Source organism: Anoplopoma fimbria, chromosome 1 (genome assembly GCF_027596085.1).
Source record: "Anoplopoma fimbria isolate UVic2021 breed Golden Eagle Sablefish chromosome 1, Afim_UVic_2022, whole genome shotgun sequence".
Classification (NCBI taxonomy): Eukaryota; Metazoa; Chordata; class Actinopteri; order Perciformes; family Anoplopomatidae; genus Anoplopoma; species Anoplopoma fimbria.
In genome coordinates, this window is record NC_072449.1 from 12,768,197 (window position 1) to 12,784,617 (window position 16,421).

The window sequence follows — 16,421 nt, forward strand, 5'->3', positions numbered from 1 at the left end:
AAACTAAATTATTACACCAACTTCCTTGGCTTTTGTTGATCCTGCAAAGAGGAGCAACGGAAATAAATCTAACTCGTTTACGCTTTATCTCTGACTATTAGTCTACGTAATATAAAGACCCTTTGAATATACAGGATTTCTTATGAAACAGTTCCAGTCAACATTGAAATAAAGTCTACCATCGAAAGCTACTCAAACGTTTCAATAAATGCATCACTTTAACATCTGTAAATACGCACTGTATTACCGTATGGCACACTGCTCCGTGTGGGGTGGGAACCCAGGCACATATGACATAACTCACTTATTCAACCTCTTCTGGGTGGCCGCTCCTGATATGTTTCTGGAGGAAGACATGTACATCTTGAGGCGACAGAAATGTATAGTTCTTTCCACCGTGTGTGATGCGGAGCTTAGCAGGGAACTGCAAACCGTACTGGATTCCCTCCGAGCGGAGCCTCTGTTTCACCGCGTCATAGGCTTTCCTCTGACGTTGCACTTCAGCGGAGAAGTCGGAAAAAAACTTCACTTGCCTGTTTTCGAACATAACTTTCCCCTTTGCTTGTGCCGCCTTCATCACTCGAACTTTATCCTTGAAGTTTAAAAACTTCATTATTAACGGCCTGGGAAAGGGGGCAGAGCGCGTGGAATTTGCTGGACCGATGGGGAAGCTGGGGATACGATGAGCCCGTTCAATCCGCACCGCCGTAGGGAAATTCTCAGCACCAAGGATATCGGGGGAGCCACTTCTCCAGGAAGGCTTCTGCGTCCCTGCCTTCTGCGGTTTCTGGGAGGCCGATGAGACGGAGATTGGAGCGACGTGAGCGATTCTCAAGGTCCTCGTTCTTCTCAGTAAGAAACTTTACTTGCGTTTCCAACTTCGTCATCTTGGCTGTAAGCTGTGCTGCTGTATCTTCCGTGTCACCTATGCGGGTTTCGGCTGTGGTTAACCGTGCCCTGATTGTATCCAGATCGGTTCTGATGTGTGCTATACCGTCAAGGACTTCACGATGACGCTCTAAACTTTCTGCCTTTAGTGAATTAATGGCCGCAAGTATAGGATCTGGCTGTTGGGGACGAATGTAATGAGGCGACTCTTCATCGGAGACTGCGGCTGTGTCCGTCATCTTGGTGTTGCCATTATCCGCGAGCGGGCTAGCAGCCTCCTCGTCGTCACTAGCCCGTTGCTCGTTGCTAGCTAGCGTCGACCTCGTTGTTGGTATTTCAGCATTAAACTGATTTTCAGTTTTTTGTCTTGTTGAATTTTTGCTCTTCCCCATTTTGGTTTGCTTTCTCCGCCTTAGCTGCCGTTCAGGACTTAAAAGGGTCTGTTTTATGATTCACTTGTCAGAGACTCACGAAGCGCGACTTTCTAGCTCGACGCCATAACCGGAAACCCCGTGACACTCATATTTAACTCACATGCTGTCCATTTCTTCTGATCCTCCTTGAGATGGTTCTACTCCTTCATTGGAGTCCAGCTGTGTTTAATTAAACTGATTGGACTTGATTAGGAAAGGCACACACACCTGTCTATATAAGACCTTACAGCTCACAGTGCATGTCAGAACAAATGAGAATCATGAGGTCAAAGGAACTGCCCAAGGAGCTCAGAGACAGAATTGTGGCAAGGCACAGATCTGGCCAAGGTTACAAAAGAATTTCTGCAGCACTCAAGGTTCCTAAGAGCACAGTGGCCTCCATAATCCTTAAATGGAAGAAGTATGGGATGACCAGAACTCTTCCTAGACCTGGCCGTCCAGCCAAACTGAGCAATCGTGGGAGAAGAGCCTTGGTGAGAGAGGTAAAGAAGAACCCAAAGATCACTGTGGCTGAGCTCCAGAGATGCAGTAGGGAGATGGGAGAAAGTTCCAGAAAGTCAACTATCACTGCAGCCCTCCACCAGTCGGGGCTTTATGGCAGAGTGGCCCGACGGAAGCCTCTCCTCAGTGCAAGACATATGAAAGCCCGCATAGAGTTTGCCAAAAAACACATGGAGGACTCCCAAACTATGAGAAATAAGATTCTCTGGTCTGATGAGACCAAGATTGAACTTTTGGCGTTAATTCTAAGCGGTATGTGTGGAGAAAACCAGGCACTGCTCATCACCTGCCCAATACAATCCCAACAGTGAAACATGGTGGTGGCAGCATCATGCTATGGGGGTGTTTTTCAGCTGCAGGGACAGGACGACTGGTTGCAATTGAAGGAAAGATGAATGCGGCCAAGTACAGAGATATCCTGGAAGAAAACCTCCTCCAGAGTGCTCAGGACCTCAGACTGGGCCGAAGGTTCACCTTCCAACAAGACAATGACCCGAAGCACACAGCTAAAATAACAAAGGAGTGGCTTCGGAACAAGTCTGTGACCATTCTTGACTGGCCCAGCCAGAGCCCTGACCTAAACCCAATTGAGCATCTCTGGAGAGACCTGAAAATGGCTGTCCACCAACGTTCACCATCCAACCTGACAGAACTGGAGAGGATCTGCAAGGAAGAATGGCAGGGGATCCCCAAATCCAGGTGTGAGAAACTTATTGCATCATTCCCAAGAAGACTCATGGCTGTACTAGCTCAAAAGGGTGCTTCTACTCAATACTGAGCAAAGGGTCTGAATACTTATGACCATGTGATATTTCAGTTTTTCTTTTTTAATAAATTTGCAAAAATTTCTACATTTTCTTTTTCGATTTTAGCAAATGGCTGCAATGAAACAAAGAGTGAAAAATTTAAAGGGGTCTGAATACTTTCCGTACCCACTGTATGTATGTAAGGAAGGAAGGAAGGAAGCTACCTCTTGTTTCTCATCTCTTTTCAGAGTTGCTCATGCATAGTACCGATCAGCTAGGTGCTAGCGAAGGTGTAAGGTTGGCCACAGCAAGCGAAATGCCAGCAATTTGGCAGTATTCTACACTGGAAAATCCCCCACTTAAAACCATTATCACTCTTCAAAATAATGTGTATTGATAATAAGCAAGCTGTGAATGTTGAGTAATGTGCAGCTCAGTTGAGTTAAGTCTCTGTGTTTCTTCCTCAGCAGCGTAAAAGGCAGCGTCTTGAGCAGGGAGTGGTATTCATAGATGATGAGCTGGATAATGAGCCTTCAGGTCCTCAGGGTTGGACCATGGAGCCAAACACCCAAGCAGCTGGTCAGTCCTCATCATGCTGCGTGAGTAAACTCCAGATATAGATGCTGAGTAATATCAATAATATTGCTTTACTGATGCATATGGCAAATATTGTCCATACATTTGGATGGGGTTAGATGCTGCAGAGGATTTTTTTCGTAATTTACAAAGCTAGTTATGCTCTTCGCCAGGCTTAAGGGTTATGTGTTCAGTCATGTGTGACTACGTGAGTCCTTGCGTCCCTGACTGGATGTGCACCTCTCTGTGACTGCGGATAATCCTGCAATCTGCTATGGGATCAGATCAGTCTCAATATTAATAAATGCAGACAGAGGGATTCACAAAGTGTATATATTACTTTTTAAACATAAATAAAAAAAACACAATAATTCAAACAAAGCATAACGGTAACAGTTGAGTATCACCATCAGGTAGGGACAAATGTGCTTTGGCACTGTCTGGTAGCTAACGTTCCCTCGGATGCAGTGAAACAAAATGGGATGTTTTTTTTAAAACAAAAAGACAGCTGACAGAGGCAAACTCATATTTGCAACTCTGTTCATTTGTGATCCTTTACTTGTCATATAATGTTTGTTTTTTGCTCATTTGTTTGGGAAGGTGGTCCTCGGAAATGTATTAATGATCAAAAGTGGGCCTTAAGTTACAAAAGGTGAGAAACTGATGAGTCTGTTGTAGAGCTGAGGAGTGCTAGACTGTTTATATTGGGTAGACTTATTGGCTTTACTTGGCTTTACTTGAACCATCTCATCAACTATACTCAGTTTTGTTGTTCTATCAGCAGCGAAAACAGCAGCAGGACTACTAGTAGTGGTAGCAGCCCTCGCAGTAGTAGCAGTATTATTGGGTCAACAATCAACACGGACAATGACACAAGTACAGTTCATTGCACAGTGATTTAATGATTGTTAGTTAATGTATAGAGACAAAAAGGAGTAAGTTTCCTATGAGCAGTAACCCCATTGGATCCAGTTTTTCCCATCCATGATATTTATTATGCAAAGGTATAAGTCATATTTTCCATGAAACATAAATCCCATTCTCTACCAAAAAGGCAGAATACATGGACAATTCCAAAATATATGGGCATGGTCCACCAGTTAATTTACATTAAAGACTGGTAAAGTAATGTATTTGAGAAATATGAAACATTAATGGAAAATATTTACAATCTGTATCTTCAACATGAACATATTATTTATGTATCGAATATTGAATAAGATACCTTCCAGTTCTATGTAACATAGTTCATTTATTAATCCCCTTGGGCAAAAAGGTCTGTTGCACCCTATCAGTTTCATAAATCAACCATAGAAACACAGATTGGTTAATCCTCTCATGGATGTTGCTGGTACAATTAGATTATAGTTTAGCTAGTTTTGGACCACTTATTTGATGGTTTTCCTGTCAGCAGAGGGTTCAGTGTTACCATTCACTAACACCACTGGGTGGCGGTATACTCCACCAAATTGACAAAGGCTGTGTCGACAAAGTTTCAAACATGTATGGGCTAAAACTGAATTTCTGCAATATCACCATTGCAGATTATTCATGTTTTCACAAACGGATATGTTTAATTTATAGAAAGCTAATTATATAAATGCAAGGTTGATACAAAGTAAACAATAAAGTATGCTAAAGTGTAACAACATAAAAACCAGGCCACATGTGTATGTGTGGGTGTGTGCACGTATATCTTTGTGAGGACCAATTTGAGTTTTAGACCTTCAGAATGAGGACATTTTTGGAAAAGGAAGACATTTTGACCGGTCTCCACTTCTTCAAATGCCTGTTTGAGCTTTCAGACTTTGTTTCAGACAGGTTAGTATTTGGTTTAGGTTAGAGTCAGGGTAGGGTTGGGCTCAGGCATTTAGTGGTAATGGTTTAGGTTAAAGTAAATTAAGTCTATAAAATGTCTGAAAATATGGAAAAAAGGTCATTAGAATTTCCTAAGGATAATGAAATTCCTTGCTTCATCCGACCTTCAGTCAAAACCCCAGAGACAGTCAGTTTACTATCATGTCGAGCAAAGAACAGCAGCAAATCGCAACATTTGACAAGCTGATAATGTTTTGCATTTTTGAGAAAAACGATTTATCAATTATCAAAATAGTTGCTGATTTTATTTTCTGTACATCCTCAATGAATTGACTAGTTGTTTCAGCTTTAGATTTATTTTAGGACTGTTTATGAGACTGCTTTGGTTTTAGCTGGATGGAGCTAATAAACTGACAACTGAGAGTATTTTAAAGCTGCATCTCATCAGTCAGACACCATGGAACTGAATCAAGTCACACCATGTTTCCTAAAGCTATCTACGAGGCTGTTTCTTGTGTATTTTCCATGTTCCTGACATCTCTCCGGGTCCAAAAGACCAACAGGTTAGCCATAATCACTGAACATGCTTGGTCACAGAATGCTGTTCAGAAGGCAGCTCAAAAGAATAGTTGAACTCTCACAACTGGGTCTTAACTTGCCACAGGTGTGTGGCTTGGATTTGGAGCTGTGGATGGTCGGAGTTGGAAAAAGAGGAGGAGGGAAAGTGAAGTAGAAAAAGTGCGTCCGTCTCTGGTTTCCCTGCTGCTACATGACCCTGGCTCTTTTGTCCCGTGAGCGCTGACTGACGGCCTGAATGGGGCTCTTTGAAGCAAGCTCCAGTTTTAATTAAGAGGGTTTGCCTCGCCTGGACCGCTGATCTGTGAAAGCCACGGGGATAAATATTGAATGGGGTTCACCCGCTGGTTACTGCGCCCGAGGGATAAACAGGTGCTTTGGAGGGCAGATATTTGCCAGGGCCCCCTACCTGCACAGTGTGGTCGTGTTGGGAGGAGGGGTGTTCGGTGTCATGTCTTCCGAAGTATTGGCTATTAAAGCCTACCCTTATAGGAATGAATTCCAAGCCCTCGAAAGCTGTGGAATGAGGAGCAAATTGGCGTCCAATGAGAGGCGCCAGCGATACCTAAGTGATCCACTGCCTGCGGCCCCTCAGTGCCCTTCGACTGGCCCCCTGGAGTGTGAGATTTCCATCTCTCTGGTGTTGGCAGGGAGTAGAGCAACAAAAGCCTACCTGTGAATATTCTCAGGTGTTCAGTAACACCGCTGACCTCTGTTCCGTCAATTCCAGAAAGCTTTAGCTGTTTCGTACACTTACACCAGAAGGTGTAGTTATACCAAGGGAAAATTTACCAAAATGTTACTGTGGGAAGTAAATTTAGTATACCTCAAGAAACTTGGTACATCTGAAGAAAGATAGTATAGCTGTCCTATAAATTGTACCTGTAAATGCTATTTTAATGAGAAAATTCTCTCATTTCATATTGTTTGAAAGACAAAGCTAGCATTCTCAATGCTAGCAGCACCCAAGGAGCAACACCAGTGGAATTGTTGTGGTCTTGTTGCTAGCAGAGCTGGCGTCTCTTTTGCCCATTTTGCCAGTTATCTGCATTCCTTCTAAGGGGGTGTCTGCTCTGGGCTGTGGGGCCAGGCTTGATACCTTGTTGTCCTGGCATCTCAGGAGGCAGGCGCGTAAAACGATACTCTTGTGTCAGCTGTTTCCTGCTGCAGCTTTTGACAAGGGCCTCTATTCATCAGCAAGCCCTTCTACACTGCCCCTACCCACCCATCCTCCCCCCACCTGCCAATGAATAAGTAATTATTAGCCATCTTGGGGCAGGATATTTGGATGGCTCTATTTAATGTGGCAGCAGCAGGTAAGGTGATCGGGCTCAGGGCCCAGGCTGTGGAGCGCAACTGTTCCAGAGGAGAAAGGTAACTTGAACTGTTGTTGGGGCCTTGCAGCACCTCTGTTTATTTTTCACATGGGCTCAGGGTACGTTATCCCTCTTAACTCTGAGAGTCCACTCTCTAAGGGCTCTCTTTTGCCTACACTCCCTTGCACGTTGTAATATTTGATGGGCAAACATGCTTGGAAAATCTGAGCCGCTCGGTAACTCAAGCTACTCGTCTGTCATCAGAAGTGCTACCTTCTGATCTCTATGATAAGTCGCGATGCCTGACAACACATACCATTCATTCTTTCGTGAAATCACTCAGGTCATTTGTTGAGGATTTAGGGATAAACTTGTTTGCCGAGCTTTCGAGTTTTGTTAATTCAATATTAAGAATAATTTGATAACCTCTAAAGAAAGAGGCCACACACTTTTTTTTCTAAAGATGATATCATGCAGTGGTGACATGGTGTGCATATCAATGTTGACCAATATGTCTGACCACATTTGCTGTTTTGCAATGGAAAGTGCCACAATATCAGATCTTTCTCAAGACTCATCTGATAGTAAAGCTACCTTTTATGGGGGTTGTTTTCAGGAGGTGATCAACCTTTTGCTATTTCAATCAAAAGACAATGGTGAGTGTACTGTAGTTACACTTCTGGATAATCAATTGAGTATTTATTAAACAAGGATTGCTGGATGATTTGGCAACTAAAATCCTATAAATTCAATATTGCAATAAAGAGGACCTGATTAATTATTGACAATATAGCCCACATTGCCCTGATATATCCAAAGATAATAAAGGGATAGCTACCTTGCTACAAACAACATGGCCAAATCTCAAATGCTTGACAAATGCTTATTGTATGGTGTAGGGAACGGCAACCTTTTGATATGAAGTGCCAATTTGACATTTTCTTGTTAATCGGTGTACCATATCAACATTAAGGTCAACATTAAGGTTATTACAAGAAACTTTTTTCATATAGAAATAGCCACTCTTCTTGCTGATGGTCTTGTTTACACTTGTAGGTCATATATAGGCATCAGTAATAAATTGAGACTGTTTCTTGACCAGTTAAAAGTTACTCACAGTTACTATGACACTACATCAAAATTCAAATCTCCAACCAATCTGTATGTCTATTCCATCCATATTAGCAACATGCATAGCAACATTTTAAAAAACATCCTCCTAATCCTCCATGTCATCGGGCAGCCAATTTTGAGGCAGCTAGATTTTCTCAGTCGCTACAATGTTGGCCTATCATCTTTCAGACTCAAAAGGTCATCTGGTGGAGAGTGACAAGACACCTTATGTATGATGCACATTCGTTATGATTCTCCATGTGTTTTTTTTAAAAGAGGATACAAGGCAGTCTGTCAGAGAGTCTACTAGGCAATGGATAATAGTGATGAGTCGTGATGAGCCTTGTTTATCGTAATTCACTGAAAAGCTAAATGTAGTGCAGCGTTCACAATACAAAGAAAATGACAATGGAGAAGAACATTTACTGTGTTTAATACCTCACATGAAAAACATTAGATACAGTGATCAATTGATCTCTACGTCTGTCTGTAATTTTGATGATTCCATTCAGCTTTTCTATTACGATATTTTAAAATGGGCATAGAAATATGTGAATTGACACATGCCTACTGATGGAAATCTAGCATTGACACCATTTATAATGGGAGTTTATAAACAGTGGCTTTATAAATAAATAAGTACCACTGTTAGTAAGGCCTCAGAAATGGACGACCAGCCAACCTTCTCATTAATTAAACAGTGCAGCATGTTTTGTTGACTCCATAGTGTGGATTTATCGGGCTGGGCAGTTGGTATCAGATGCAAACCTATAGATTTAATGCCGCAACCTAAACGAGCAGTGGAAAGTGGTAGGTCTTGAGTGCACGATTGGTGTGTCACTTCCATCTGCTGTTTTGGTTCATGCATAAAGACCAGGTGAAGTGGAATACAGAGCTTCTTCTGGAAAACGTTGTTGTGAAGCAAATAAATCCTTTATTTCGTAATCATTTGAATTGTGTCTCCATTCTGTATACTTTTTCTTTGCATTTTTTTAACAAGGAATTTGGGAGTGATTGAATTTATAGAGTCAGCACAACAGCAAAATACAGTTTCTGGTATTTTGCTATTAACCGAACAAAATCTGGGACTATGCTGCTGTACAGAGCTGTTGAAATCTAGCAGCGAACAACTTCTCAGTATTTGTTTGTTTTTCTCTTTCCAGTCCCCTGAGCCCTGTTCCCGGTGCCTGTGCTCTTCAACAAAAGACGGTGTGAAGGACAAAGCCAATGATGGCAAGAAGAAGATTCCCAAGATCTTCTTTGGCACTCGAACACATAAACAGATAACTCAGATCGCCCACGAGCTGAAGCGCACGGTTTATTCCGGTGTGCCCATGACCATTTTATCAAGTAGAGGTCACACATGTGTCAACCCAGAGGTGGTGCCTCACTCCAACCGCAATGAACGCTGCAAGGATCTTCTGGATGCCAAAGATGTGAGGATGAACACTTACATACACACACACATACAATCACATTAAACCTATTTTCAACTGAAGCTTTAATGTAATGCTCAACTTGAAACCTACCTTTTTTATATCCAATAGTCACTCCCTAGGAGGATGTTTCATCCCTCATAGAGAACATGAACACCTCATAAAGATGACATAATGGGGCGACTGTGGCTCAGTGGTAGAGCCGGGTCGTCCTTTAATCAGAGGATCAGCGGCTCGATCCCTGGTTATGCGAGTCCATGTCGATAATCAGGACACTTAACCCTAAATTTCTCCCCCGTAAGCCTTGTCTTGTGTGTATGAATGGGTATGAATGTTAGTTAGAGTCCCGATGGGCGAAGTACCCTGCATGGCAGCCCCTGCCATCAGTGTGTGAATGGGTGTAAATGGGTGATGATGACATGTAGTGTTAAAGTGTTTGAGTGCACGTAAGACTAGAAAAGCGCTGTACAAGTCTATTTACCATTACATAAAGTTCACAATTTGTCATATGTGAAGGTTTTTTTCCCATGTTTTAAAGGGATGACATCATGAAATATGACGACAGATATTTGAAGCTTCTTTCCAGAAGTATTGACTTCAAACCGATAGTCATACTTTTGACAATGGACCCATAATGGTTATCCCATTAAGGGCCCAACCTGTATGTCTGCTATAGTTCATTACTTAGGCAAGGTTAACCCCACTATTTGTTTTCCTCCCTTTGTCTCAAAAATAACTGTTCTGGACCTGAACTTGAGTCCTTTGACTCCCTTACAGCTGTGAAATCCAACACCACATGACACACTTTCTCCACAGAATCAAACTTTTATCCACTGGTTACAAAAGCTGGTTAATGACAACATAAAACAGACCTAAGATTTTACTGCAACTTCTAAATCCCAATTGATACCTCTCCCTCACACATAATACTCACCTAGTGGAGGTGTTTGCCTTCGATAGCAATTGTCTCACTTTGTCATATAAAGTAGCTGTCCCAGTCATTACCCCACCAATCAAGAAGGTGTTAATGATGCTCTGTATCTTCATCACCTCGAGGTCTAGCCTAGTCAGTGTCAGGTGACAATGCAGTGTAGAAGTGAGAAGAGTGATTCTTAGACAGAAATGCACATTGTCTTCAGTCAAAACACCTACCAACTGTTTTAACTGCACTGTAACCTGTCCTGACCTTCCCAAATGTGGCTGCATGTCTGTTAATCTCCCCAACTCCCCTTTCACTGAGTAGACAGTGTTCAGTTTCAGCAAAGTGTCCAAGCTTAGCACATGATTGTGAGAGGTAGACCATTTCACTCAGATTATTATTGTGTCTGGAGGTTACTGAGTCCACTGGTGTACAGGATTTGTGTTTGACAGTGTCACCTCAAGCCGTTCAATCATAGAGAACAGGGTGGGACATCTGAAGCAGACACCTTTTGTTGACAGTGTAATTGGGGCTTGGTACATGAGATGCTGCTTCTTAACACTTCTCCTACATTCACTGTATGAGTGTCAGGACACCATTGTAAACCATTACAATAACTGGCAGACCTGATCACAGGAAGCCTCTGAAATACTGTATGTCACCTCTGGTTAAATCTGACACTAGAGAGAAGAAAATATATTAAGCACTTTGGTTTTCTCAAATATATAAGAAATGATAACGTTACATATTTTAAACTGTATTAGTAGTGACAAATACAAAATACATTTTAAAGACTGCTTTTATTCAAGCCGCTTTTAGTTGATATTGTAGGTTTTTAGTGCTTCCCTATTATATTATTCTTGGCAGAGTTGAAAAGTAATTTGATTGAAAGTTTAACTACACTGCAACCACTGATTGGATTAGTCAATTGACAGAAACAGCAATTTTGATCATCAGTTAATCATTTTAAGTAATTTTTTAAAGAAGAAAATGCCAAAATGTACTGGTTCCAGGTTCACACATTTTCCTTTCCTAATCTTCTAAGATATGTTGGGTTTTGGATAGAGATACACCAATGGCAATTTTCTTTGGCCAATTTCCGATTAAAACCAAAACAAATAAAACAAAACCCAAACCTGCTTATTCCATTTTTTTGCAGATTCCAATTTTTTTTCTGAGGACTTTGAGTGACAGCAAGGCTCCAGACTAACTCTCTCATCACCGTTCCAAAAAAGAATTTAAACCTCCCTAAAGTTTTTTTAAATGTTTTTTTTTGCTTTATATTTGTAGTGGTTATTTATGTGTTATTATTTGCATAAAACACATTTTTCAAATGATTGTTTATTTAAATAAAATCTGGCATACATTCTAAAATGCTTTAGAGCTAGGTCATAAATCCCTTTCTAATATATATTTTGTATTGCTGTAAATGGTAAATGGACTGTACTTGTATAGAGCTTTTCTTGTCTTCCGACACCTCAAAGCGCTTTTACGCTACATATCATCATTCACCCGTTCACACCTATTCATACACTGATGACAGGGGCTACCATGCAAGGTGCCACCTGCCCATCAGGACCCTAACTAACATTCACACCCATTCATACACATCAGGAACAGCCTGCGGGAGCAATTTGAGGTTAAGTGTCTTGCTTAAGGACACATTGACATGGAATAGCTGGGGATCGAGCGGTCAATCATGATAGCTTTGAATTTACTTATGCTCAATACACATTTTTACTGCGTAGAGCTTCTACAACGTCTTTGAACGTTAGCTTAGAAATAAGCAGTACTGTGCCATGGAGAAAACCGTGCTGTCGTCAGACGACCAGAACAGAGCTCAGAAATTCATCCTTATTGGGATGTGATGACACAATTGCTTGGCTATTCATAATTGACAAAGATGGCAACCATTGAAAGTGCTTGAAAGTTGAGTTCAGTATCACCTCTTGAGCTGAGCCCAAATTTACTTCCAGGAACTTCTCCCCACAGTGTGTGGAGGTCAATTTAGTGATAAGTTCCTGGAATGAAAAGGGAATCTATGTGATCAGTCACATACACCCCATGATCTGTTGAATGCTGCACACTTTAAGTGATATATATATATTTTAAATTACAGGGCAGGTCATGCCACTACTACCATGGTGTCCAGAGGATGAGAGACCAGCGCACACTACAGCGGGTCCACGGACTCCATGACGCGTGGGATATAGAGGACCTTGTCGCAATAGGAAAACGTCTCCGGTCATGCTCCTACTATGCTGCCCGTGAACTTATGCAGGAAGCCTCCATCATCTTCTGTCCATATAACTACCTACTTGACCCAATGATCAGAGAGAGTGTGAGTAGAGTACTGAAGAGAGGGTGAACGAATTATAGAACCATCCGAAGGGAGCAACAAGATTAGTTTAGTTCTTAACAAAAGACCATATCGTGCGTAGAGTTTGGGATTAACTATTCCCCCCCTCCTTTCTTCTTCCTCTTTTGCTTTCAATCTACATTTTCACCAGATGGAAATCGACCTGACAGGCCAGATTGTGGTGCTGGACGAAGCCCACAACATTGAGGACTGTGCAAGAGAGAGTGCCAGCTTCACTTTAGACCACCATAGTCTGCTGATGTCCAGGGATGAGCTTGACAGCATGGTCAACAACAACATCAGGCGCTCCGAACACGAGCCACTCAGGAACTTCTGTTATAGCCTGATCAAGTTAGTGATTCAGTGAATAAATTGCTCATCTGTGGTGCTCATAATTTGATGTTTACTAAAGATGTCTTGTTGCCCATTGTGTAGCTGGATCCAGGAGAGCCAAAGCCTGATGTCTGAACGGGGATATGAGCAGGCCTGTAAAGTCTGGAATGGAAAGGATGTAGTGGGCATCTTTTACAACATGGGCATCACTGCTGACACCTTCAACAATCTGAAGGTACTCTAGATACCGATGCTTTACTTGTAGATGTTTAAGGCTTACCATGCCCTTCTACTGCTATTATTAGTCTGTCAAGTTCAAATGTTTACTCTTAGCCTTAAGCAGTGAACCAGATTTTTATTGACGTCAACTGAGTCATCAGTGTAATGGCCTCCTGTAGGTGTTAGGGCCCACTGCATGTGTAATGGCACAGCTCTATTTACAATCAGGGTTACAGACTACAGTAATGCCTGGCAAGGTTCAATAGTTCAATCAATTAGAGTATTTGTTGTTTGCTACCTGATAATGAGCAAATCTGCTCAGTTGGACCAAAACAACATATTTGAAAATTACCATCATGCTTCATAAGCAAAGTACATATCGTGACGTGGGTTAATTCTTACAGGAAAAAAAAATTCTTGCCAGCTCCATGTTTTTCTTTTAATGTTTCATTGAGAGACTTGGTGGGGTCATGTATCAAAGTCTATGAGGGCAATAGAAAGGGGCAATCATGAAACTTTCCTACACAGTGTTTAGACAATGTATTTACCTGTTGGGCTTTCAGTGGTTGTTGCTTCAGATTTTCAAACTGGATGAACGGAGTAACTTTTTTGAAAAGTCAAATTTTAAAGTATCAGTCACAATAGGCGTCTGTATAAGATTCACATGTGCAAGTAGTGAAATCAAGCTGTATTTCACAAACACCTATATCAGATGTTTCTAATACTCTATCCCCAATAGTTTGTAGATTGGTGCAGTTCACAATTGTTTGGCTCAGTCAATCCCAGGCCAAAATGTCATAGTGATACTTGAGTTTTTATCATTTAGACTGACTTTGTGAGGCTATGTGTATGACACATTTTGTGCTGAATCTGTTGGTTTATTTGAGGGCGAAGAGGGACAGTCCTGACACTTCCCGATGTCAAGGAGAAAAACCATACAAAATCTTGTTAATCAGTATGCGAAAGTGTCTATTACCATGTTTATCATGCCATTCAAGGCATTTTCACTGTGATGTGCATGTATTTAAAGTTAATGTTCTGTAATAATCACCAACACTGTCTTCCACTGTCACAGAAAAACCTGGCAGCAGTGTTGGAGAAAGAGGAGCGTGTTGGTTTGATCAATGGTAAAGAGGATATGGTTCAGGTTCCAACCATCAGCTCGGCAACCTCCACTGTCCTCAAAAACCTCTTCATGGTGCTGGGCTTCATCTACTCCTCTGAAGACAACTGCAGGTCAGAGACAAAACAAATAAAACAGCTAGACCAAAATCCTGTGTCATACCAGTGCCTCAGGCGAACTTTTGTAAAGGGTTTAGAATTGAACGTTGTAAAGGGTTAAGAATTGAACGTTGTAAAGGGTTTAGAATTGAGCGATCAATCAGTTCTCTGTGTGTCTGTAGGGCTGCTGAAGACTACCGAATAGCTCTGCAGAAGAGCTATGCTTGGACGAACCAAGTCCCATCTGATGCACCTGATGCCCAGGGCTTTTTTGTTCGGCCACACCGCAGGCAACGGCAGAGCATCCGAGTCAAGACGGAAGTCTTGACCCTTAGCTTCTGGTGCCTCAACCCTGCTCTGGTAAGATGTTAGGGATGGCACACCCTGCCATGTAGGCCAAACTGATCTATTACTGAAGTATATAAACATAAATGGATGACTGAATTTGTCTGATCTGAAGGTTACCTTCCAAGTGCTGTTAAAATATGTCACACATTTTTTATAAAAGGTTCTTTAATCTCCACCATGCCACCCTTAATATTATATGCTTTGATATGTTTTTTGAATAAATTACAGCTGAAACAATCCTTGGAGGCTCAATGTGTCTGTATCTCCTAGGCTTTCTGTGACTTCAGTAAGTCGGTGCACAGCATTGTGCTGACCTCAGGAACCCTGTCACCCATGGGCTCCTTCTCCTCTGAACTTGGGGTGAAATTCTCCATCCAGCTGGAGGCCAACCATGTTATCAACAAGTCCCAGGTCAGTGGGTTTGTTTGTGGTGCAACAGACCTTAGTTGATCTGTGATCCGTACAGAAACTTGAATAAATATTGTTTGAAGGAGACGTTTTCACAGCAATATGAAATAGATTTAAGAGTAGGAATTATGACCTGGTCTAAGCAGCTTATAATACATATTTAAAACTACTTATGCCAAGATATATTTTTTATCAATGAATTTGCTCCCTTTTTTCTGCTGATCCGATCTGTGTCTCCAAAACGTGATCCGTTGCACCCCTTACGGTTACCATGTCACTCAGCCTCCGGGAACAGTGGCTTCTTTGACAAAGTAAATGCTGTATAAAGGGAATTTCCCTTTATAGATGCTCATTTCCTGGATGTCTAATATGATAATATGACTGATTTATTACTATGAACGTAAAACCTCTCTCCCTCAGAGAGGCAAGCTTCCTTAAAACTACATGTCAGAAAGAGATGTATGATTATTTCCATCAGTCTCAATCAGGTCAATTTTAAGTTTCTTTTAAAGTTTTTTTCAAGTTTTAAGCTGAACAACACAGTTGGAAACTTTGACCCTTTCTCAACATCTATAACATTCTTTTCTAGCAGATGTTTCCGTCTAACCATTTGATTGCATAATGTTGTTACTTGGACATACAACTCAGTGTCACCACAAATGTGGCATTGCACATAACAATGTTGTTCTAAAAGCTCATAATGATACCAGGAGACATTTGTGCTTCGGCACTTAAACACATTTTTGGGCCAACATGAGAATACCCAGATATATTTATTTTATAAAGTATATTGTTGGTATGAACTTAATATGTCTAATGCCCTCTCCTCAGGTTTGGGTGGGCACTGTTGGTGAAGGACCCCAAGGCAGAAAACTCTGTGCCACCTTCCAACATACTGAAACGTATGCCTTCCAGGACGAGGTGGGTGCGCTGCTGCTCCATGTCTGCCAGGTCGTTGCCAAGGGTGTGCTATGCTTTTTGCCTTCTTACAAGGTAAATACCACTAAGACATTCTCTACTAAAACAGGAAACATTGGCTTTGAAATTACTGTTACTAAGTTCGCTATGTAATAATATGTCAAATTGTCCGTGTTGTATACTGTTGATACATCTCACCACTACAATTTCTGGCACTTTTACAATAACATTGTTTAGCTATTTGAGGTTTTTAAAAAGTTACAAATTCAAGTTTTGACTAAAATTTTCATCA

At 41.5% G+C, this 16,421-nt stretch overlaps 1 protein-coding gene across 1 annotated transcript in view; it reads left to right on the forward strand.

Moving 5' to 3' along the window:
• Nucleotides 1–16,421, forward strand: part of brip1 (BRCA1 interacting helicase 1) — a 59,233-nt gene that overhangs the window by 8,177 nt on the left and 34,635 nt on the right. Inside the window, exons 6-14 of the mRNA XM_054600872.1 lie at nt 3,037–3,168; nt 9,132–9,404; nt 12,443–12,664; nt 12,834–13,033; nt 13,118–13,250; nt 14,310–14,470; nt 14,638–14,815; nt 15,074–15,214; nt 16,043–16,204. Coding sequence (XP_054456847.1) covers nt 3,037–3,168; nt 9,132–9,404; nt 12,443–12,664; nt 12,834–13,033; nt 13,118–13,250; nt 14,310–14,470; nt 14,638–14,815; nt 15,074–15,214; nt 16,043–16,204 — 1,602 coding nt within the window. The remainder of the gene's footprint in view (nt 1–3,036; nt 3,169–9,131; nt 9,405–12,442; nt 12,665–12,833; nt 13,034–13,117; nt 13,251–14,309; nt 14,471–14,637; nt 14,816–15,073; nt 15,215–16,042; nt 16,205–16,421) is intronic.